General features: G+C 41.0%; 1 protein-coding gene and 1 pseudogene across 2 annotated transcripts in view; both read left to right on the forward strand.

Annotated features, from left to right (window-relative positions):
* The window catches only part of NIPA1 (NIPA magnesium transporter 1), a 38502-nt gene extending 12757 nt beyond the window's left edge, over window positions 1–25745 (forward strand). The window contains exons 2-6 of one of the 2 annotated variants that reach the window (XM_059927118.1): window positions 2896–2943; window positions 3920–4010; window positions 21232–21392; window positions 23381–23639; window positions 25267–25745. In XM_059927118.1, coding sequence (XP_059783101.1) covers window positions 2896–2943; window positions 3920–4010; window positions 21232–21392; window positions 23381–23639; window positions 25267–25363 — 656 coding nt within the window. In that variant the 3' untranslated portion in view covers window positions 25364–25745. Of the gene's footprint in view, window positions 1–2895; window positions 2944–3919; window positions 4011–21231; window positions 21393–23380; window positions 24255–25266 lie in introns of those variants that run through there. The other variant, XM_059927117.1, reaches the window with a different exon arrangement.
* Window positions 12957–13481, forward strand: LOC132368464 (large ribosomal subunit protein eL21-like; annotated as a pseudogene).
* Window positions 25746–26215: the final 470 nt, after the last annotated feature.

The raw sequence follows: 26215 nt of genomic DNA on the forward strand, positions 1-26215 counted from the left end.
AGTTCTTTAAGGAACCTCCATACTGGTTTCCATAGTGGCTGCACCAATTCATATCCCTACCAACAGTGTAGGAGAGTTCCCTTTTCTCCACACCCTCTCCAGTATTTATTATTTGTATACTTTTTGATGATAGCCATTCTGGCAGGTGTGAGGCGATACCTCATTGTGGTTTTGATTTGCATTTCTCTAATAATTAGCGATGTTGAGCATCTCTTCATGTGCCTGTTGGCCACCTGTATGTCTTCTTTGGAGAAATGTCTATTTAGATCTTCTGCCCATTTTTTGATTGGGTTGTTTGTTTTTTGATATTGAGTTGTATAAGCTGTTTGTATATTTTGGAAATTAAGCCCTTGTTGGTTGTGTCATTTGCAAATATTTTCTCCCATTCCGTAGGTTGTCTTTTTGTTTTGTTGATGGTTTCCTTTGCTGTGCAAAAGTTTTTAAGTTTGATTAGGTACCATTTGTTTATTTTTGCTTTTATTTCTTTTGCCTTGGGAGTCTGATCTAAGAAAATATTACTACGATTTATATCAGAGAATGTTTTGCCTATGTTCTCTTTTAGGAGTTTTATGGTGTCATGTCTTATATTTAGGTCTTTATGCCATTTTGAGTTTATGTTTGTACATGGTGTGAGGGAGTGTTTTAATTTCATTGATTTACGTCACACTGTCCAGCTTTCCCCACACCACTTGCTGAAGAGAATGTCTTCTCCATTGTATATTCTTGCCTCCTTTGTCGAAGATTAATTGACCATAGGTGTATAGGTTTATTTCTGGGCTCTCTATCCTGTTCCATTGATCTGTCTGTTTTTTTGCCAGTACCATGCTGTCTTAATTACTGTAGCTTTGTAGTATTGTCTGAAGTCTGGGAGGATTATGCCTCTAGCTTAGTTCTTTTTCTTCAGGATTGCTTTGACAATTGTGTCTTTTTTTTTTTTTTTTTTCAGATTCCACATGTAAGTAAAAGACATGCTCTAAAATAGCCACAGTGTGATTAGCACATTTGGGAAATTGAACAAGGATTCTGTACTAATAGTTGATCATTGTTTTGCAGTGTTCACTGCAGGGCATTCTTCAGCTCAGCTCTACTTTCTGATATGTAGGACATCATGGGCCACATTTGTATCAGACACACTCAGAAGGACATGGGACAGGAGCCACAGCTAGTGTCAGGCCCTCTCTGTTGGAGCCTGGTAGCAGAGGCAGAGCATGGTTTAGGGGCCCAGAGGCAGAACTGCAGCAGACGGTGCCACAGCTGCCCAGCCTTACAAGCCTCATGCCCTCCAGTATAAAGTCATAGAGGCAGAACTCCCAGGCCCTGAAAGAGCTGTTCCTGTTCTCAGAGGTATTGCACTAGGGGAGCCCAACCTCCAGTCAGATGCCATTTGCCCATCAGAGCTCATTTTTACCTTAAGTGCTGTCCCCTGGGCACATGGCTGTCAGCTTTATAGTTGCATTCTCATGCAGAAAGTGAAGGGGTTTTGTTACTCAATTATCTACAACAATCCATATTGAAGTTTTGCCAGTTGCCCCAACGCTGTCCTTTATAGCAACCTTTTTTCCCATCTAACATCATGTGTTTAGTCACATCTCTTTAGTTTCCTGTCATTTGCAACAGTACCTTAGCCTTTGTCTTTCATGACCTTGCCGATTTTGAAACGTACAGGCCAGCTGATATGTGGACCATTTCACAATTTCCTCATGATTAGATTCAGATGATGCACTCTGGCAGGAGCACTGCAGATGTGATGTTGTGCCTTTCTCAATGCACCCTCAGGAGGCACAGGATGTTGGTTTGTCCCACTGCTGATGGTGTCAACTTTGACCACTTAGTTAAGGTGATGTCCATCAGGGTCTTAGAGTACTGTAAAGACAACTTTTTCCCTTTGTGATTAATAAAAAAGCTGGTGGAGGTGATTCATGGAGATTACGTGGCAATCCTGTCCCTCAGCAAACTTTCATTCACTTATTTTAGTCTCCATTAATGGTTCTTGCCTGAATCAGTTTTTACTGTGATGTTACCAAATGGTGCTATTTGAATTAGACCATTCCTTCCACTCTATCGTTACTTATTGGTCTCATTTTCTTAAAAGTACTGTTTAAATACCTGTAGCTCTGCTCCTCAAAGAAACAGGCTGGCTTCCTATGTTCATTATACCAAATTACTGAGAATTAAAACACCCAAATAGATTAGGTGTTTTAGTCTGAAGTGAAAAAATCCTGTTAGACTAGGAGCATTTTGACATACCTGAAGAAGGACAGAAGGAGGGATGGATGTGACGAGGAGACCTGCTCCCATCTCTGCCTGCCCTGGCATGCATTGGGACATAAGCGGGTAATCCAAGAGAGTAAAAGAGAAACCACTGTGTACAATGTCCGATTATTGAGTGAGTGTAAGGGTCTGCTTTCAACCATTTTCACATGGTTGCAAAAAGAGCCGTGTCATAAAGGTTCTACATTATGAACCTGTTTAAGTAGCAAGTCACTGAACCCTATACTAGAAAAATTATCATATAAATGGGTTTCAGTAAATGCATGAGAGAATTGGACTTTGAAGATCAAATCTCGTTTGAAATCAACATATAAAAAGTTACTCCAAAGAATATTTGTCTCTAGGTGATGTGTTGAGCCCCCCTCCCAAATAAAGTACAATTTATAAAGATTTTATTTGTTTGGGTCAGCTTGTGTTGATTGCAGAAAGTATTTTGCCACTTTTAATCATTTCTCATGCTGCTATTTATAGACTACTTTAAAGTTTCTTTGTAGGATGAATAAAAGTATGGCATTCATTATTCTTTTCAATTTTAGTTTTATTTAAAAATTCCTCTTTTAAGTATGTAGCTTGTAAACCTCTTGGTTCGTACTTTCCTGATGTTTTTGTCTCACTCTTTTACAGGTACCTCCTATTTAACAGACATTGTGTGGTGGGCAGGAACAATTGCAAGTAAGTACTCTTTGTGGTGAAGAGCTTGGTCTCCTTTTGTAAGATCAGTCATTTGTCTGCCAGGGCTGGATGGAGGGGATGGAATGAGCTTAGCTTGTTCTTTGGTATAAGGACCGGGATGGTGGGAGACAGTGGAGGGTGAAAGCAGAGGATCCTGCTGCCTGCTGTTAGCCCTGAATTTTGTCCAGGTCAGACTGTCCTGGGCCTGAAGAAATTAAGCAGCTCCTGCTTCCTCATCTATAGTTGGGCTGTGGGCATTTGGTGAACTTTTGCTCCACACAACTGGTTTTACAAAGGAGAGTTTCTTCACTCAGCCTTAAGTACCAGATCAGAGGTCATGTGTTATAATATAAAAATAATAAAATTAGAGTTCAGAACTTTACATATATAAAGAAAAATTCTGTTAGATATTTCAGATATATCTTGAGGTCTTTTTGTCACACATTGTCTTTTAGGCAAGAAATTTTCTAGCAGACGTTGATTCATTGAAGAACTCATTTTTAAGCTCTATCTATCTATCTATCTATCTGTCTGTCTATCTATCTATCTCAGTGCAGCCCCAGGCACAGCCCTGTGCAGGCAGTAGTGTTTCCACTTGATGTGCCAGCAGCGTGTCACTGGACTAGATCCCAGGCCACTTGAAGGGACATGGAAAGCTCTACATGATCTGTCTTAAAACAGGGATGTGTTAAGAAGAAAGTGGAAATATACTCTTGTACCCACTGTCAGTCACTACTGGTTAGATTGGGAATTTCCATAGAGGGTTGAAACTAATTGGACCAGTGATACTGTGGGGCCTGCTCTCCTCTACTTTCAGGAGTCTTAATCATGCAAATGATGCCCCATATTTCCTTCCTCACCAGTAATGAAAAAGAAGTAGCCCTTTCAGAGCACAGTCTTGCAAAATTCAACTCTGTGATGAATGCTCAAAGAGATTTTTGTAATTGCAGTGATACCCTTGTGATTCTCTTGACAGTGGCTGTTGGCCAGATTGGAAACTTCCTGGCTTACACGGCGGTCCCCACAGTCCTGGTGACTCCTCTTGGTGCCCTTGGAGTGCCATTTGGGTGAGAGCTGGGATTCTGTGTTTTGGTTTTTAACGTGTAGTTTAGGTATAAGAAAACTTTTCATTTTAAATGTTTCTGTTAAAATAATAAAAGTAGAAGTGTAACTGAAGATACGTCTTCAGTATTGCACTCCATATGGTTTAATTTTTATCCCTTCACATTTAGTTGTATGAATTATTAACCCTCTCTTAGACATTTGCTTCAGTATATTTCAAATCCTAACTTATTCATGGATACCAACATGATGTCATCACTCTCCTGGTCTTTGCTCTGGAAGACTTCCTAGAGACTGGAGTCTTCCCAGCTCCTTGGCAAGTGATTCTGAGAAATCAATAAGCAAAACTAGTCAGTTGGTGTTTTATTTGGGTCCCGAGCATCCCCTGCTGGATGCTGGGCAGTCCCCTATCTCAGGAGATTATGGAGGTTGGGACAAATGATACATGGGCTCCAGTGGGTTGTGTAAAAGGATTCACGACTCACAACAGTCAATAGCAAATGTATCACCTGAGGAGAATGGCTCTGGTTTGGTCTGGAGTAGAACAGGAGCAACGCGGGGCCTTGAGTTTTTATTGCAGTTACGAAGTGAGCCAGGTGGAGGTTCCCATGCTCAGTCTGGGGCTTACATGGTTTGAAATTTTAGTGCCAAGGGCCTGAGGGTGTGAGCTGTCCTTCTTATCAGGTTGCCTGGATATGGGGCAAAAGGGAAAAGAGAGGACTGGGGACACGAAAGCAGCCAGCCACCACAAATGGGGTCTTCCTCTTTATTACACTTGGCTTACCTATGAAAATGATTTTATGAGACATTTATTAAATATATTAACACTTATCCTCTTGTGAACCTATTTATATTATTTTACCTTTGAAGAAATCATTAATAAACAGAGATAGAATAGAAGCGAAATAGCATCCAGGTTTCTAATTCATTGATATATTGGTATTCTGCTATATTCCAGACAGAGCTCCAGATCCTTGCAGAGAAGTGTGTCTATGGTAGATGTATTTAATTGCGTACCTTAGCGTTACTTAGGCTTTAAGATTCTGTGGCCTAAAAAGCACAAAAGCGTTTTCCACGTGTGAACCTTTGAAAATGTGTTTGTAGTACCTTGTTCTAATCCAAACATACGCCTAGTATCACATGTGGCTTAACATCACTTTGCATTTTGGATGGCCCTGAAAAGCTTAGATTACATGAGTGGCACTCTCGTTGGGGAATCACTACTTCAGCTTCTCAGAGCCCAGCCTCACTCTCCGTTTCCTGAAAAATAATCAGGCAAATAAACAACCCAACCATATGATCTTTGCACATTTAATGCACACATATTAAAATGCCTTGCTTCATTAATTTCCAAAGAACTGTCTATTCTTAAGGACTTTGATAAGTCAAAGACTCCTCACTAGAAATGTTCACTGCTCCAGGTCTTCAGGGGACGTTTCCCAAAGAACCGTGTGAGATGGCATTCTGGATTAAAAGAATGCTTTCAACTCAGGATCCCAATAAGAGGTTTTTTAAAAGAAAGAAAACAAATTAATTTGGAAAAAGTAAAGATATCAATATGTAGGTACATATGTATATGTATATTTAAAAGAAGTTTCTTTTTTTGTTAATGGGATGAGGTTGCTAAAATTACATAGAAACAAATGAAAAGAATGTGGCACTGGGAAAAAAGATGTCTAATATCAGTGAAATAGAATAGAGAGTTCCCAGATAGCTCCACTTTTCACTGTAGTGGTTTAATATATGATAAAGTAATCATCACAACAAAGAACTTTTAAAAAGGCCTTTAAAAATGTTTTATTTGGAATTAATTTCCAAATTACAGAAAAATTACAAGGTTAAGAATAATTAAAACAGCATCCAGGGACCTCCCTGGTGGTGCAGTGGTTAAGAATCCACCTGCCAAGGCAGGGGACATGGGTTTGAGCCCTGGTCCGGGAGGATCCCACATGCAGCAGAGCAACTGAGCCCGTGCGCCACAACTGCTGAGCCCATGTGCCGCAACTACTGAAGCCCGTGCTCCGCAACAAGAGAAGTCACCACAATAAGCCTGCGCACCACAACGAAGAGTAGCCCCTGCTTGCCACAGCTAGAAAAAGCCAGCTCACAGCAACAGACCCAACGCAGACAAAAATAAATAAATAAATAAATAAATTTATAAATTTATTAAAAAAAAAAACAAAACAGCATCCATATACCCCTCACCCAGATACATCGATTGTTGATGTTCTATCCCACTTGCTCCATCATTTCCTTTCTCTGTATCAGGGTTTTTCAACCTTGATACTATCACCATTTGGGGCCAGATAATTCTTTGTTTTGGGGGGCTGACCTGTGCTTTTTAGGGTGTTTAGCAGCATCCCTGGCCTCCACTCACCAGATACTGGTAGCTCCCTCTCCCCAAAATGTCTCTGGACATAAGCAAATGTCCCCTTGTGGGGCAAATCACCTTTGTTTGAGAAGCACTTTTCTATTATGAATGTGGTGTTTGTTTTGTTTTTTGGATTTTTTTTTTTGATCCATGTGAGAATAGTTACATACATCATGATCCTTTACCCTTAAACACTTTGACTTGTATTTCCTAAGACGAGAGACATCCTCTCCATAACAATAGTATAATCATCAATTTTGATAAATTTAACATTATTATAATAAATGTATCTTTCTAATCTGCCTTCCCCATTCCAATTTTGTTAAGTGAACCATTATACCATTATTCTATACCATTATCCTTATACTGCCATCCTTTATACCATTATTTTTCCTTCTAGTGCAAGATCTAGTCTAGTATCTGCATTTAGTTGTCATATCTCCAGTTTAAAACAGAGGGTTTCTTTTCTTTTATTTTTTTTAAATAAATAGTTTTGGGAAAACTGGTAAACAATTTGTAGGAACATCAGTTTAAATCCTAATCATAGCACCATCAAAATGTGATCTAAGTGAATTAAGCATTATGTACAGGATGGCCATCCAAGTGTGAAATAGAAACAAATACAACATTGAATGGTTTGTTGATACTACATTCAGTGCCTGATTTGTGTGATGACATTATTTGATATGTTGAGGTGTGTTATCTCACTCAGCAGTGCAGAGTATGCTATGTAAAGCTGAAGTGAACCCAGTGTGTTAACTAGCATCTCCATTAATACCTACCTGAGTATCTGTGGCATGTAGCTACAGATAGTTTATGTCTCTGATTTTCATTGAACAAACCCGCATCTCTAGCACAAACCAGAGTAAGTCATATAGAGATTGTATCTGTAAAAAGGGAGAAAAAAAAGTTTAGCTATGTACCTAGAGTTTACGGTCCATGTATAGGAAAACTATTAATGTGTTTCAGATCTTAGAAGGTTAAGAAGTTTCAAACATTTGAAGCAATAAAAATGAAAAGGTTAATTTTCCACACTAAAAGATAAAATAAGAAGGATGGAAAAACGATTTCAATATGACAGTAATTAAAGTGATGATATAAAGAATTTCTTGGACTTCCCTGGTGGCACAGTGGTTAAGAATCTGCCTGCCAATGCAGGGGACACGGGTTTGAGCCCTGGTCCGGGAAGATCCCACATGCCGCAGAGCAACTAAGCCCGTGCACCACAACTACTGAGCCTGCACTACAGAGCCCACGAGCCACAACTCCTGAAGGCCGGGTACCTAGAGTCCGTGCTGTGCAACAAGAGAAGCCACCTCAATGAGAAGCCCGCGCACCGCAACGAAGAGTAGCCCCCACTCACCACAGCTAGAGAAAGCCCGCACACAGCAACAAAGACCCAACACAGCTAAAAATAAATAAATAAAATAAATAAATTTTTAAAATGTATATATATTAAAAAAAAGAATTTCTTAAATTGACCAAAATAATATGAAAACCCCAATAGATAAAATGACAAAGGGCAAAAGGTGCCACTTTATACATAGGAAAATAAATTTATTCCACTAATGTTAAACCTCATTTTCAATAAAATGCACATAAGCAAACAGATTTAATAAACACCATGTATCTGTGTATGTGTGTGTATATATATACACACACACACACACACAAAGGAAGAAGAGGAAATAGAACTATATAAGAGTAACATTATTGTATCTCACTATAGTTAAGTTAGTATCAGTTTGAAATGTATTCTGATAAGCCTTAGAGAAACCACAAGGAAAATAACTTCAAACAAGTATAGTGAAGAAAATCATTAAAGGAATTAAAATGCCACACTGTAAAGATTCACTTAATGCAGAAGAAGGCAGTAAGAAATAGGGAACAAAAAAAAGACGTGAAACATAGAAAACAAAAAGTAAGATGGCAAACATAATCTAACTATATCAATAAAAACATTAAATGTCAGTGGATTAAACAATCCAATTAAAAGGCAAAGATTGTCAGGCAGGATGAAAAACAAGATCCAGCTATATGCTTTCTACTTCAGACATACTTTAGATTCAGAGATACAAATAGATTAAATGTAAGAGGAACAAAAAAGATATATTATGCAAATAGTAACCATAAGAAAGTTGGAGAGGCTATGTATCAGACAAAATAGACTGTAAAACAAAACAAAACAAAAGTTACTAGAGATGAAGAGAGACATTTTATAATGACAAAAGGGGCAGTCTGTTAGGAAGACATAACAATTATAAACAAATATGTACCTAAAAACAGAGATCCATAATATATAAAAGAAAACCTGACAGAATGGAGAAATAGAAAGTTCAACAATAATAGTCACAGCCTTCAATACCCCACTTTCAATAATGGATAGAAAAACTAGGCAAATGATCATGAAGGAAATAGAAGACTTGAATGACACTATAACCAACTAGATAAAATAGACATCTTTAGAACACTCCACCCAACAACAGCAGAATTCACCTTCTTCCCAAGTGTATGTGGAACATACTTCAGGATAGACCATGTGGTAGGCCATTAAAATCATCAGTAAAGTTGAAAGGGTTGAAATCGTTCTCTGACCACAGTGGAATGAAATTAGAAAGTAAAATCAGTGAACTTTGTGAAATTCACAAATATATGGAAATTAAATAACTTACTACTAAATGATCAATGGATCTGAAAAGAAATCATGGGACTTCCCTGGTGGTCCAGTGGTTAAGAATTGGTCTTGCAATGCAGGGGATGCCAGTTCGATCCCTGGTTGGGGAACTAAGATCCCACGTGCCATGGGGCAACTAAGCCCACACGCTGCAACTAGAGAGCCCGCGTGCCACAACTAGAGAGCCCGTGTGCTGCCACTACCAAGCCCATGCACTCTGGAGCCCGTGTGCCACAACTAGAGAGAAGCCCGCGCATCAGAAGTAGAGAGAAGCCCATGCACCACAACAAAGAGCCCGCGTGCTGCAACTAAGACCCGATGCAGCCAAGGAATAAATAAATAAATATTTTAAAAAATAGAAGAAATCACAAGGGAAATTAGAAAATACTTTGAGATGAATAAAAATGAAGAAACAGCATGCCAAAGTATTTAGGATTCAGCTAAAGCAGTACACAGAAATTTATATTTGTAAATGCCTACATTGAAAAAAAAAAGGAAAGATCTCAAAATCAACAACTTAACCTTCCATCTTAAGACACTGGAAAAAGAGGACAAACTCAAAAAAATAGAAGGGAGGAAATAATAAAGATTAGCGCATAAATTAATGAAATAGAGAATAGAAAAACAATAGAGAAAATCAATAAAAGCAGTTAGTCCCTTGAAAATATCATCCAAATTGATAAGACTTTAGCTGGACTGACAAAGCGAAAAAGAGAGAAGACTAAAAATACTAAAATCAGAAATGAAAGAAGAATATTACTACCAACTGTACAGAAATGAAAAGAATTAATAGGCAAATATTATAAACAACTGTATGCCAACAAGTTAGATAATGTAGGTGAAATGGACACGTTCCTAGAAAGACACAAACTAACAAAACTGTTTTGAGAAGAAATAGAAAATCTGAAAAGACCTGTAACAAGTAAATAGATTGAATTAGTAAATAAAATCTCCATCAGGGAAAAGCTTAGGTAAAACTGGTGAATTCTACCAAACATCTAAAGAAGAATTAATAGCAATTCTTCATAAAGTCTTCCAAAATATAGGAAAGGAGGGGTTCCTTCTCAGCTCACTCTATGAAGTCAATGTTACCCTGGTAAAACCAAACAGCACAAGAAAACTACAAACCAATTCTCTTACAAATATAGATGGATAAATCATCAACAAAATACTCTGAGTCCAGCAATATATAAAAGGGGTTATATACCATGGCCAAGTGGGATTTATCTTAGGAATGCAAGGTGTATTTAATGTCAAAAATAAAATAATGTAATACACCACATCAATAGAATAAAGGGTGAACACCACATCTCAACAGACACAGAACAATTATTTTATAAAATTCAACACCCCTTCATGATGAAAACAATATGCTAGGAATAGAAGGTAACTTGCTAATCTTGCAAAGGATCTCTATAGAAAAGCCCCAGCTAACATCATACTTACTGGTTAAAGACTGGATGCTTTCCCCCTAAGATTAGGAACAAGACAAGATGTCCAATTTTTGCCACTTCTATTCAAAATTGTACTGGAGCTTCACCCAAAGCAGTTAGTCAAGCAAATGCATTAAAAGGCATCCAGATTGGAAAGGAAGAACTCAGCCTCCATCTCCCCACAATAATTAACAATTAGCTATCCATTAATGAAAACAGCTCTGGGAGAGCTCCGGAGTCACTTGAGAAAATTTAGTGATACAGTGGAACCAAAAACCTGAGAATAACTGCAAGAAAAAGAAGGAAGAAGACAGCTTCATTTTGACTGCATTATCCCTTCCCCCAAGTTGGGATTGCTCAGTGCCATGAGGGAACTTCCCAGATAGGAAGAGTTCCCCTGGCCAGGAAAGGAAGAATGGAGGAAGTGACCAGTTTCCCCAAGACTTTCAGAGCACCACACGAAGCTCCCACCCAGATTGGCAAAACTGAAGTGTATTGAAATGGCTAGGAGCAAGGAAGAAAAGCAGGGGATACCGGTGGCAGCCATGCAGTGGGAGTGAGTGTGGTTCTCAGTGACCTGCTCTGCAGAAAAACTTAGCAGATTTCACCACCGTGGACCCCTGCATATTTCACCAACTTTTGCCCTATAGGTATTTGCGTTCACTGATGCCAGAAGCCCGAGTCCTTCCTTCCTCCATTTCCCCACTCTCCTCCCCTGCACTTGGGGAGCCTGGGAACCGCACGGGCAGCAAGCAGCCCTCTGTGGCCGTGTGAGTGCAAGACAGCAGCCTACACCTCCACAGCTGACCCCGCCACCATGTGCTTCCTTGCAGCTAGCGCCTCCAGCTGTGCCTTTCCACACTGCAGGCCTCCACTGTAATGTGCAGGTTGGGAGCGGGTATCCTGGCAGCCACAGGAGAGCACTCCGGCCGCCAGCCTCCACAGCTACATGTTGGTCTGGATCAGGCCCTGTCTTCTGTCACTAGCCTGCACTGCTGCATTGACCTGCCACCAGCCACTTGAGCTATGCACGTGCACACCCCTGGCCCAACTCCTGTCACCAGCCTCCATTACACTGTGCATGGCTTGTGGGGCTGGGGAGTGTGCAGCTACTGCAGGGCCATGGTAGGAATCCCACAGCTACTAGTGAGCTTATAGTTGGTCTCTAGCCACTGGACCCCAAGTGATACTATGGACCCCAGTACCCCTTGCGGCCACTATGGACCCTCAGCATTACTCACCATGGAACACACAGTTGCTGATGATGTAGACCCTAGCAGCCTGAGCCAAAAGACATTATGCCCCACCGGACCTGGTGCCACCGTATGCGCCTGCTCTTGGTGCCCCACACCACTGACTGAGGGCCACAGCACACTCCAGCATGCCCCCACCCCTAGGTGAAAGTTTTCCCTTACCCGTAAAGTCTGGAAAAGGTGACTGCTTCTTCAAATGTGCAGACATGCAAAGCTGTAGGAATCATGAAGAATCAGGGAAACATGACTCCACCAAAAGAACCTCCAGTAACACCCAAAGAAATAAAGATCCTGAATTTCCTAACAAAGAATTCATAATAACTGTTCCAAAGACTCTTAACTACAAAATAACACAGGTAAACAATTTAATGATATCAGGAAGACAACACAAGACCAAAATGAGAAGTTTAATGAAGAGATAGAAGATTTAAAACAAGAACCAAACAAATTTTGGAGCTGAAGAATGAAATGACAGAACTGAAGAATTCAACACAGAGCTTTAACAGCAGACGACCAAACAGAAGAATCAGTGAGCTTGAAGACAGATCAACTGAAAATTCCAATATGAGGAACAAAAAGAAAAAAGAACGAAAAGGAATGAAGAAAGTTGGTGGGACTTATGTGACACCATTAAGAGAAACAATGTAGGCATCATTGGAATCCCAGGAGAAGAAGAGAGGAAGAAAGGAGTAGAAAGCTTATGTAAAGAAAATAATGGCTGAGAACCTCCCAAACTGGGGGAGAGATTTGGACATCCAAGTTCATGAAGCTCATAGGTTACCCTAAAATTTCAGTCCCAAATGATCTTGTCCAATACACATTATAATAAAACTGTCTAAAATCAAAGACAGAGAATTTTAAAAGCAGCAAGAGAAAAAAAAAATCATAGAAGGAAACCCCCATAATGCTATCAATGGATTTCTGAACAGAGACCTTGCAGTCCAGGAGAAAAGGGGATGATATATTTGAAGTGCTGAAAGGAAGAAACTGCCAAGAATACTATACCCCGCAAAGTTGTCCTTCAGAAATGAAGGCAAGAAAAAGACTTTCCCTTCGCACGTGGCTCCCGGAGCCTCCTGTCCCTCCCCCTGTCCCTCAAGCATTCTTCTCACCATTTAAAGTGAAGTGTGCATTCATTGTAACAGTGATTTGGCTTTGATGGGTTATCTGAAGCATTCTTCAGTCTCCTTGCCACACAAATTATATGAAAAAGTATTTGCCAAAATGACCAACACAAAGGGAAAGAGGAGGGGCACCCGCTACATGTTCTCTAGGCCTTTTAGAAAACATGGAGTTGTTCCTTTGGCCACATACATGCGAATCTACAAGAAAGGTGATATTGTAGATATCAAGGGAATGGGCACTGTTCAAAAAGTAATGCCCCACAAATGTTACCACGGCAAAACTGGGAGAGTCTACAGTGTTACCTAGCATGCTGTTGGCATCATTGTAAACAAGTTAAGGGCAAGATTCTTGCCAAGAGAATTAATGTGCATATCGAGCATATTAAGCAAGCACTCTAAGAGCCGAGATAGCTTCCTGAAACGGGTGAAGGAAAATGATCAGGAAAAGAAGGAAGCCAAAGAGAAAGGTACTTGGGTTCAACTGAAGTGCCAGCCTGCTCCATCCAGAGAAGCACACTTTGTGAGAACCAGTGGAAAGGAGCCTGAACTGTTGGAGCCCATTCCCTATGAATTCATGGCATGATGGGTATAAAGAAAATAAAAGACCTGGACTGTAAAAAAAAAAAAGACTTTCCCTAACAAATAAAAGCTGAGGGAGTTTATCACCACTAGACCTGCCTACAAGAAATGCCTGAAGGAGTTCTCCAAGCTGAAATGAAAGGACACTGGTTGGTAACATGGAAATATATGAAAATATACAACACACTGGCAAAAGTAAGCATATAGTCAGATTCAGAATACTGAATACAGAATACTGTAATATGGTGGTGTGTTAACTACCTAACTCTAGTATAAAGGTTGAAGGATAAAAGTCTTAAAAAAGAGCCATAGCTACCACAGTTGATCAATGGATACACAGTAGAAAAAGATGTAAATTGTGGCATCAAAAATATGAAAAAAAGGAGGGAATAAAAGATTAGAGGTTCTGTGTGCAATAGAAGTTAAATTGTTATGAGTGTAAAATAGACTGTTATATCTCTAAGATGTCTTAATGTAAGCCTCATGGTAACCACAAAACAAAATCTTCAGTAGATTCACAAACAAGAGAAGGGAATCAACGAATATCACAATGGAAAAATCAGCAGTTCACAAAGGACGGCAGCAAGAGAGAAGGAAAGGTACAAGGGAACTCCAATAAGCCAGAAAACAGTTAATGAGATGGCATTAATAAGTCCTTACCTATCAATAATTACTGGAAGTGTTAAAGGATTGATTTCTCCAATCAAAACACATAGAGTGGCTAGATGGGTTAAAAAATAGAACCCTGGTATATGCTTCCTACAAGAGACTCACTTCAGTTTTAAGGAAACACATACACTCAAAGTGAAGGGATGGAAAAAGATCTTCCTTGCCGGTGGGAACCAAAAGAGAGCAGGAGTAGCTATACTTATATCAGACAAAGTAGACTTTAACCTGAAAACAGTAGCAAAAGACAGAGAAGGTCATTAGACAATAATAAAGTGGTCAATTCATCAAAAATATAACAATCACAAATATATTCACACCCAACATCAGAGCATCTAAATATATTAAGCAGATATTAACAGATCTGAAGGGAAAAATAGACAACAATACAATAATGGTAAAAGACTTCAATACCCCACTTTCAACAATGGATAGATCATCCAGACGGAAAATCAAGGAAACATGGAACTTGAACCCTATGTTAGAGCCGTCTAACATATACAGAACATCCTATCCAACAGCAGCACAGTACACATTCTTCTCAAGTGTGCAGGAAACATTTTCCAGGATAGATCTTACAATAGGTCACAAACAAGTGTTAGCAAATTTAAGAAGATTGAAATCATACCCAGTATCTTTTCCGACCACAGTGGTATGAAACTACAAATCAATAACAGGAGGAAAGCTGGAAAAATCACAGGTATATGGATATTAAATAAACGCTCCTGAACAACCAATGTGTCAAAGAAGAAATCAAATGGGATATCCAAAAGTATCTGGAAACCAATGAAAATGGAGACCTAATATATCAAAAGCTATGGGATGCTGCATAAGCAGATCTAAGAGGGAAGTTTACAGCAATAAATGCCTACATTAAGACAAAAGAAAGATATCAAATAAACAACATAATTTTTTACCTCAAGGAACTAGAAAAAGAACAAACTATCCCCAATGTAGGCAGAAAGAAGGAAATAAAAAGCCAAGCAGAAATAAATGAAATAACATCCATTAAAAACAACAGAGATGGGGCTTCCCCGGTGGCGCAGTGGTTGAGAATCTGCCTGCCAATGCAAGGGACACGGGTTCGAGGCCTGGTCTGGGAAGATCCCACATGCCGCGGAGCAGCTGGGCCCGTGAGCCACAACTACTGAGCCTGCGCGTCTGGAGCTTGTGCTCCGCAACAAGAGAGGCCGCGATAGTGAGAGGCCCGCGCACCGCGATGAAGAGTGGCCCCCGCTTGCCGCAACTAGAGAAAGCCCTCGCACAGAAACGAAGACCCAACACAAGCCAAAAATAAATAAATAAATAAATAAATAAAAGTTAAAAAAAAAAAAAAAAAAAAATTTTAAAAAAAACAACAGAGATGCTTAACAAAACTAAGAGCTGCTTTTTTTTTTAATAGATAAACAAAATTGAGAAACTTTTAGCTAGACTACCTAAGGAAAAAGAGAGAAGATTCAAATAAAATCAGAAATGAAAGAGGAGACATTACAACTGAATGACAGGCATAGAAAGGATCATGAGACTATGAACAATTCTACACCAACAAATTGGGTAACCTAGGAAAAAACAGATAAATTCCTAGAACATGCAACCTACCATGACTGAATCATGAAGAGGCAGAAAATCTGAACAGGAGAAGATTGAATCAGTAATTTAAAACATCCCAGCAAAGAAAAGTCCAGGAAGAGATGGCTTCACAGGTGAATTCTATCAAATATTTAAAGGAGAATTAATACTGATCCTTCTCAAATCTTCCCCAAAATTGAAGAGGTGGGAATACTTCCAAACTCATTTTACAAGGCCAGCATTACTGTGACACCAAAACCAGACAAGGACACTACAAAAAAGGAAATTACTTACCAATATCACTGATGAATATTGGATGCAAAAATTCTCAACAAAATATTAGCAAACTGAATTCAACAATACACTAGAAAATCATATACCATGATCAAGTGGGGTTTGTACCAGGGATGCAGGGATAGTTCAGTATCCCCAAATCAATCAGTGTGATATACCACATTAACAAAATGAAGGGTAAAAATCATATGATCATCTCAATAGATGCAGAAAAAGCATTTGACAAAATCCAATATCTATTCATGACAAAAACTCTCAACAAACTGGGTACAGGGGGAACATACTGCAACATAATAAAGGTCACATAAGACAATCCCACAGCTAACTTTATACTTAACAGTGAAAAGCCAAAGGCTTTTTCTCTAAGATCAGGAACAAGACAAGGATGCCCACTCTTGCCACTTTTATTGAGCATAATACTGGAAGTCCTAGCCAGAGCAAGGCAAGAAAAAGCAATAAAAGGCATCCAAATGGGAAAGGAAGAAGTAAAACTGTCTCTACTAGCAGCTGACATAATATTGTATATAGAAAACCCCAAAGACTCTACCAAAAAACTGTTATAACTGATAAATAAATTCACTGAAGTTGCAAGATACAAAGTCAATGTACAAAAATCAGTTGTGTTTCTACACACTAAGAAAAACAATCAGAAAAAGAAATCAAGAAAACAATCCCATTTACAGTTGCATCAAAAAGAATAAAATAGGGACTTCCCTGGCAGTCCAGTGGTTAAGACTCTGAGCTTCCAGTGCAGAGGGTGCGGGTTCAAACCCTGGTCAGGGAACTAAGATCCTGCATGACACGTGGCGTGGCCAAAAAAATAAATAAATAAAATACCTAGGAATAAATTTAACCAAGAAGGCAAAAGACTTGTACACTGAAAACTATTAACACATTGATGAAAAAAATTGAAGAAGACACAAATAAAGGCAACGATATTCCATTCTTATAGATTGGAAGAATAAATATTGTTAAAATGTCCATACTACCCAGTGCAATCTATGGATTCAGTGCAATCCTATCAAGATTCCAGTGGCATTTTTTCACAGAAATAGAACAAACAATCCTGAAATTTGCATGGATCCATAAAAAACAAAGATAGACAAAGCAATCTTGAGAAAGAACAAAGCTGGAGGCATCAAGCTTCCTGAGTTCAAACTATATTGTAAGCTATAGTAATCCAAACAGTATGGTATTTATTTATTTATTTATTTATTTATTTATGGCTACGTTGGGTCTTCGTTGCTGCATGCGGGCTTTCTCTAGTTGCGGCGAGCGGGGGCTACTCTTCATTGCGGTGCGTGGGCTTCTCATTGCGGTGGTTTCTCTTGCTGCTGAGCACAGGCTCTAGGCACGTGGCTCTAGAGGTCAGGCTCAGTAGTTGTGGTGCACAGGCTTTGTTGCTCTGCGGCATGTGGGATCTTCCCGGACCAGGGATCAAACCAGTGTCCTCTGCATTGGCAGGCAGTTTCTTAACCACTGCGCCACCAGGGAAGTCCCAACAGTATGGTATTGGCATAAAAACAGACACGTAGATCAGTGGAGCAGAATAGAGAACCCAGAAACAAACCCACACGTATATGGTCAATTAATTTAAGACAAAAGTGTCAAGAATATAATGGAGAAACGATAGTCTCTTCCATAAAACTGGTCAGGCCACATGTAAAAGAATTAAGCTGGATCACTATCTTACACTGTACACAAAACTTAACTCAAAACAGATTGAAGAGTTGAACATAAGACCTGAAATTATAAAACTCCTAGAAGAAAAACATAAGGAGTAAGCTCCTTGATATTGGTCTTGGCAATTTTTTTGATCTGGCATCAAAAACAAAGGCAACAAATGCAAAAATAAGTAAGTAGACTACATCAGACCAAAAAGCTTCTACACAGGGACTTCCCTGGTGGTCCAGTGGTTAAGACTTTGCCTACCAATGCAGAGAGTGTGGGTTCGATCCCTGGTCAGGGAGCTAGGGTCCCACATGCCTCACAGCCAAAAAACCAAAACATAAAACAGAAGTAATATTGTAACAAATTCAATAAAGACTTTAAAATCAAAAAAAAATCTTTTAAAAAATCAGTAAAAAGCTTCTGCACAGCAATGGAAACCATCAACAAAATACAAGGACAATTTATAGGATGAGAAAAAATATGTACAAATCATAGATCCTGGTAAGGGGTTAATCTCCAAATTATATAAAGAAATCTTACAACTCAATAGCAAAAAAAATCACAAACAATCTGATTAAAACATGGGCAGAGGAACTGAGTAAGTATTTTTCCAAAGAAGACATACAGGTGGCCAATAGGTACATGAAAAGACGCAGAACATCATTAGTCATGGGGGAAATTCATATCAAAACCACAATGAGATATCACCTCACACCTGTTAGAATGGCTGTCATAAAAAGTAAAGAGATAAGTGTTGGCAAGGGTGTGGAGAAAAGGGAACCCTTGTGCACTCCTTGTGTACTGTTTCCTTCTTCATTCATCTGTCAGTGGACACTTGAGTTGCCTCCACATTTTAGCTATTGTGCATTATGCTGCTATGAACTTGGGTGTACAGATTTCTCTTCAAGACCTTGCTGTCAATTCTACAGCACATTTTTTGTTTGTTTACTATTACTGTAAGTTTATTAAGATAGTGTATTGACTCTCTCTTGGCATTACATTTCTTTCCCCCTCTTTCCATTGCCTTTTATCACACCGCTCCTCACTCCCCCCTCCCACCTCTGCTCTCCTCCCCAACCCCTCCAGTGAGGACGCTGCTCCTCTGTGCTGTTGTGGCCCTGGTGCCGACATGTAACTTGTGCCTCCACCTCAGGCCAGCTCTCCAGGTAGATGTGTGATTAGTTCTGTAGATCATTTAACTTAGGGGGTGGCCACCTTTTTCTGTAAAGGCCCAGATGGTAAATATTTCAGGCCTTGTGGGCCATGTGGCCTCTGTTGCAGTTGCTCGCCTCTACCATTGTAGTGGAAAGTAGCCAGAGACCAGACTAACTGTGTAGACATGGCTGTGTTCCAGTAAGACGTTATTCACAAAAACAGGTGAAGGGCTGGACTGGGCCTTCAGCCATAGTCTGTGGACTCCTGATTTAAGTCAAAGAGATTTTGTATGCTTTTTGTTTAATCTCAGCTCAGAAGGTAGCAGGCTTTAGTTACTGCAGCCCAGGAAAAGTGAGAGGAGAAAGGTTTTGAGCCTAGACAGCTGGTGGATTTCCTGCTGGGGAAGCCTATTAGGTAGATGGCCCCTATTCCTGCCGCGCTGGGGTCGTCCATTCGCAGCCACAGAGGGGAGGCAAGGACTAGTTCTCCATGAGGAGCATACTCAGGAGGTAAGCAGTTGCCCACATCTTTATCTGGTGTGTCCTTAAATGACACGGTACTCTATTGACCATGTGTCTAGCGTCTCTAAACTGGATGCCCTATCATCTGCCCTGCATGCCTGTGCTGCACACGCCTCATTCTGGACCGTCCGGTCCCGAGTCACCTTGCCTTGGCTCACATGTCCCTTGGCACGCGCACCTCTCTCCTCGGGAGGAGTTCTCCTGCTCAGGCGTGCGTTTCAAATCTAAACCAACCGATCCAGAGCCCACACCCCAACCACCTCCTTTTTTGGACTCTCACACTCCTGCCCACTACCCACCTGCTCTGATCCCCCAGGACCAAGTCATAGACAGCTAGGGACAGCCCGTGCCCAAGCGCCACTGAGCTCTTCCCTCTGGCCAGTCCTAAACCGCTTGCACTGCCTTACACACCCCTTCCCCCCAGAGACCACAGTGAAGTGAAGGCTCTTGCTACAGCCCTCCGCAACCCGCCAGCACCTCCTGACCAATGCTAGCACTTCCCTGTGCCGTCCTGCATAGGGCACTACGGCCCTCAGCTCGGAGACTGTGAGCAATAAACTGTCTTTTTCAATGGCAGTTGTTTCCTGATCTGTTGGCCTTGGCATTCCTCAAGTTGTTACACACTCTGTTTTATAGCAGGGCTGTTTAATTTGTACTCTGGTGTAAGACCAAGAGTGGAATAAGAGGTGAGCTGGCCCCCCCGTGCAGGATTACCCTGCCCCTTTCTTCCATATGCATGGCAGCCCTCTCCCCCGGCATAGGCCCACCCGTTGTCCCAGGCTGACTCCAGCCCACCTCTTATTCTCAGAGCCGCCCACTCCTCTGTCGCTACCTCTCCGTGCAGCTGTGTGGAGCCCCCCAATTTAACGTCCAGTTCTGTATTATTATATCCTGTGTGGTTTCTTTCAGGGATGTTGCTTATTTTCCCAGCTACACTGCTGGGTCTCCTTGGGGACCAGGCTGTCCAGGGCCAGGGACACAAAGTGCTGTAAGGGAAAGATGGAAGCTTTGACCTCTCCATGGCTTCACCTCTTGTTAGCTTTGTGGCCTTGGGTTCAGTGCTGATCCTTTCTGAGGTTTGGTTTCCTTATCTGTGAAATGAAGATGAATGCAAATAGTCCTGTATATATATTGATATCTGGGTCTGGTGTGCCCTCCCCGTGGATGTTCATGTTCCCTGAGTGCCTTTGGCTTGGACACCAGCAAACTGACAATGGCCAATCCCATGATTCAGAAAAAGCCCAGGTTTCCCCATTCAAATTGTATACTGATGTTATACAGGGAAATAAGAAACACTGTTACCAGTCTTAAGATTACAGATGTTTTATGAGGAATGCTTTTTTTTTTTGCATTAAATAAGTAATGTGACCACATTTTAAAAGTTTCCATATTAGAGAAGAGAAAAATAATCACCCATACTCTTTCTACCATAATTCAGTTACTATTAGCATTTTGATTTTTTTTTATTTGTGCATTTTCTCACTTAATTTATTTTAACTTAAGTGTTCTGATCATGAATTACTTGTAATTATTTTAAGGATTTTCATATCCTGCTTTCCTACTTAACATAGTTTCTTTGGACTGTGTACTTTTAAAAATATGGAAGCAATATTTCTATTTTTGATCAATCATAAAACTTATTTTTCTACCCTGGTATATTTCATATCTACTGAAATAATATAATATAGTGGTATGAGTTAAGAGTATCATTATGTACTGGCTATGCATGGAATTGGCATGAAGATCCTATTTGTACTGAAATAGCAACTTTAATAAATTCCTAATCTTTGTACACTTAAAAACTAATTTAAAAATAAAATGTGACTGTAAAGAAGATGTAGCTTTAATAACATCTGCAGTTAGAAGAAACAGGTCAAGATAGTTTGATTTAATCATATCTTATTTTAAAATTGAAGGTCCATTTTAGCTTCTTACCTTCTGAAAGAAAAGCTCAACATCTTGGGCAAGTTGGGGTGTCTACTAAGCTGTGCGGGTTCTGTCGTGCTGATTATCCACTCCCCGAAATCTGAGAGTGTGACCACTCAGGCCGAGCTGGAGGAGAAGCTGACCAACCCAGGTAACTCAGAGCCATGGTGCCAGAGAGCTTGCCGCCTCCGGCGCAGTTTTCCCGGCTGGGGCTGTACCTTCCGCCCCGCTGTGGTCTGTCCTCCGGGCCCTTGGCTCCTCTTTGCTCACCACTGTCCGCTGCTGCCCCCCGGGGCTGCCCTGCTGCCCTGGCCCCTTTGCTGCCTCCCGGGACCCGGACCTTGTGCATGGACGCCGTCCCCCGCCCCGCATCTGTGGTGCAGCAGGAGGCTCCCATTCTGCGGAATCGGCCCCAGGCTGCTCCTCTCAGGACCACCGTGCGTCCAGGCCTCCATGCTTCCCTCTGAAGGGAAGCTCTCAGAGAGCCGAGGTCTGATTTAATTCATCTTTAGAGCCCCCGCAGAGCCCTGTACTTTTTTTTTTTTTTGGTATCTACTTTTGACATAATTTCTTTTTTTTTTTCATAACTGCAATCACCACCACCCCTGCCCCCTGATGAGAGAAAGCCCAAACTACTGGGCACTCAGGCCCAGCTGCTTTTTCTGAAATAAAGCCTGCGCACTTGCATTCAAGCTACTTCTGATTTTCCCACAAAGACAGCCCACACTTCGGCAGTATTTTACGTTTGCACGTGCTGCTCTCTGCTCCACTACCCCTTGCGCAGTTTATAGGTCAGGCTCCCAGGCAGCTTTCAGCTGTAGTGTCTTCCTGAATCTTCCCCTGCAGCAGAGCTCCATAGTCTTTTTCTTATCCTTGGGGAAGAGGGGCTCCCACCACCTGCTTGCTGATACACGTGTCCAGGCTGTTCCCAGCCCTCAGGCCCAGTGCCTGGCACCCCCTTTACAATCTGGGAATGAAATTCATGGAAAATACAACTCCTTGTACATATAATAGCAGTCAACATAATGCCCTAAGAACAGTACTTTGGAACAAAATAGAATGCTCAGGTACAACTGTAGGAGAAGACATATTAAAGCCAGCAGACCCCACACCGTGTGTGCTGCGAATCTGGCAGGTGCAAAACAGACCGACATGGAGGTGTTGTGCTATTGACTCAAACACTAAGGATTTTGCCATCAGCAATGGGATCCTCTTTTTTTTTTTTTTTTTTTTTTTTGGCTGCGCCAGGTGGCCTGCCAGATCTCAGTTCCCTGACCAGGGATTGAACCTGGGCCCCGGCAGTGAAAGCCTGGAATCCTAACCACTAGACAACCAGGGAACTCCCAACAATGGGATCTTCTGAAACGGAGAATAACTCTTGAAGTTCTGAAAAATTCAATGTCTATTAAATCCTTGCCAAATTACTCTGTTTTACACATAAAACAGGTTCTAGGCCCTGATTATTATAAACATTTTCCACTTTCCTGTCCAAGGTGACATTCCGAAGTTGTCAGGAGAACAGGATGATTTTTCATTGTGTGGGACCGTCTGCACATCCCAGGACCCCTGGCCTCTGCCCACTGTGTGCAGCCCCCAGTGGCTGCAACAGCCAGAAACACCCCTACAGGTTCCCTGCGTGTCCTTTGAGACCCCACGTGACTCTCTTTCTCTCCCACCCCACACATAGGAGCCCTCTCTGCCTAGGGTTTGTTGAGTTGACCATCTTGTGAAATGGTTTTAAAAAAATTCTCGGGACTTCCCTGACAGTCCAGTGGTTGGAACTCTGCACTTCTGCTGCGGGGGCACGGCTTCGATCCCTGGTAGGGGAAGTGGTGCGTGCCGCGCAGTGTGGCCGAAAAGAAAAATCTCAAAGCATCCCTGTTGACTTTTATTGTTATAAAAATGTTACCAATAGAGAGAAGACTTACTTACTGACATGTAATATATAGGCGCTGTGAATGTGTTAATGGTGAAAATGAGGATGGGAATAACTTTTGTGGAACGAGCTCAGGGGCTGTGGTAGAGCACATCCGGGGCGGTAGGGTGTCCCGGTGACAGTGGCGGGGGCGGGCGGCGGAGCGCACGGCGAGGGCTGCGCTGCTCCGCCCCCCGGGTCACCGCGCGCCCTCTCTCTTCCAGTGTTTGTGGGCTATCTGTGCATCGTGCTGCTGATGCTGCTGCTGCTTATCTTCTGGATCGCGCCGGCCCACGGGCCCACCAACATCATGGTCTACATCAGCATCTGCTCCTTGCTGGGGAGTTTCACCGTGCCTTCCACTAAGGGCATTGGGCTGGCAGCCCAAGACATCTTCCACAACAATCCGTCTAGTCAGCGTGCCCTCTGCCTGTGCCTGGTGCTCCTGGCCGTGCTTGGCTGCAGCATCATCGTGCAGTTCAGGTACATCAACAAGGCCCTCGAGTGCTTCGACTCCTCTGTGTTTGGGGCCATCTACTACGTTGTGTTCACCACACTGGTCTTGCTGGCCTCGGCCATCCTCTTCCGGGAGTGGAGCAACGTGGGTCTGGTGGACTTCCTGGGCATGGCCTGCGGGTTCACCACCGTCTCCGTTGGGATTGTCCTTATACAGGTGTTCAAAGAGTTCAACTTCAACCTTGGGGAGATGAACAAATCTAATATGAAGACAGACTAGGATGTAACAGGGGGTTGGATGGCTTGAGGAACAGGAAATGGATGCGGCTTCTGGTCCTGATTTGTTGTGAAGTAGAAGAGACCGTACATCGCTGGTGTTGGAGTTGCCTGTATATTAACAGATGGGCTGGTGGAGAGTGAGGATACGTTGCTCAGCACTGGGGTGGGGGCCCAGCCTTCTGTACTCTGAAGCTGCTCAGTGGTTGCCTGGGTGTCATCTCTCTCTGATGAGAGGAATCTTATGTTCATTGCCATTAACCTGGAAGCTTTCATGAATACTCTTTGCTTTTAAAACACTTCATCATTATTTAAATAGAATGGGCCTTTTCTGATTAGTCTTTGCCGGGGAACAGATATTCTTACTTAGAAGCTTACTTTGGAAATGGGAGAAATTGTTGTCTTGAAGTCTGACTCTACAGTAAATGTGTCTGTAGTTTTGTTATTTTGCATTAAGCATGTATAACATTCAGGTGTCGGATCCAAATCAGAGGTATATACATTTAATTGGTTTTAATCCTCTGATGTGTTGACTCTCCTACCCCCAGCTCCTAGACATTTTAATTGCAAACAGAGAGAGAAGAGTGAATGGAAATGATATACTGTTCCATTTGCAGGATGATTTTCAATAGCTCAAATCAATTTCAGTGCCTTTATTACTTGAACTATTCACTTAATTTGACTATTACTGTGTGTATGTTCTCTTAGATTAGAATAATGCAGCCTCCTTGTTTATACTTTAATATTTCACTCTTCAAAATATAAATATTCAAAGCAGTTAGAAATTATAGTATATTCATTCACTGGAAGAGAGTCAAGACTAAGGGCACATTGGAGTGAATCGACCCTTTCAGCATGTAGTTGTGGTTGAACTAAAGACAATTGACTAAGTAGCATGAGGTACTTTATTTGCATTCAGTCTAATGTAACTGGGACCCAGTATTACATATATCCATGTTCTCTTTCAGCAAGCATTGTGGCCTTTAAGAAGAAATAAATTATTTAACTTGATAATAAGGCTGTTAAATGAGAGAGTAACTGTTCAATAGCACATATGAGTTCCCTGTAATTCAGGAACAAGTTAAAGGACACAGTTAAGCTTAGGCTATATTCTACAAACTGGAACACACATAGTTTTCAAAAGAATTTCTAGCAAAAATGAAAACAATTTTTAGCCATCTCCCTGTTGTTTGAGATGGCAGAGCACCCTACAGTTCCTCACCCAAGCTTCTGAAATGCAAAATAGCCATTAATTATTCCAGTATTTGGATCAAAGAGGTCATTTGGCTATCTATAGTAACCTTGCATGTGTATTAAATGGGAACAAAGCACAGAGTGATGCAGATATTCATCAAGATATCATGTACTTCATTTGCAGTGGTTCTCCCACCCCTGCACCGTGCGGCGCGACGGATCTTAGTTCCCTGACCAGGGATCGAACCAGTGCCCGCTGCAGTGGAAGCTTGGAGTCTTAACCACTGGACCACCAGGGAAGTCCCATGTGTACTGTTTCATCTAAATAGGAAGCTATGCCAAGTTGAAAGATGGGATTGGGTAAGGTAGATTTGGTGATACCCAATTAAATAATACCCAATTAAAATTACTAAGCAATGTCAATAGGAAAAAAAAAGTGTGTTTTCAGACAAAAAGAACATTTCTAAAGACCTAAGGAATAGTTCCCTAAAGTGTTGAACAAAGAGACTAAATAAAATGAGGCTAGTTTAACATAGAGAAAAAAACACCTTTATGAATTAAAAGCACATGTGATGCTCATGGGTTGTCAAGTGATCTGTGAACTAACAGCAGCAAGAATATTTAAACATTTTTAAAAATCTTATAGTAACTGATAGTTAATAAATGCTCAAAAAATCCATTACTCTTTTTTTCAGCTCGTGAAGGTTTGTTTTTTATCATCAGTATTTTTAGGAATGCAGGCTTTAATTTATTGAACTGAATTTTCTGAAAGTATAATTCAGGAGTATAAATATACTTTTAGGCATAAAAATAGTTTCTAGGTAAGGAGTATGAGATATTCAAAGAATATATGTGGCTATACAAGTATAGTGAGAAAGTCCATGTGTCATATGGAAATTACCATTGTTTTGTTTACAGTTTACATGTGAAGCTTAGTTTATTTAAATTCATCTATTGATGTTCCTGATTACAGTTAATCCATGATTATTCCATAGATACTTAGAGGTGATATTTTCTGGATTATCTCCCTATGATTTTTTTAGAGTAAAATAGAATCTCAAAGTATTAATAGTTTGTCTCCTCTTGAAGGTGATAAGTCCCACAACAGTTAGACTCTCCCAAGTTTACATCTG

Source organism: Balaenoptera ricei, chromosome 7, assembly GCF_028023285.1.
Source record: "Balaenoptera ricei isolate mBalRic1 chromosome 7, mBalRic1.hap2, whole genome shotgun sequence".
Lineage (NCBI taxonomy): Eukaryota > Metazoa > Chordata > Mammalia > Artiodactyla > Balaenopteridae > Balaenoptera > Balaenoptera ricei.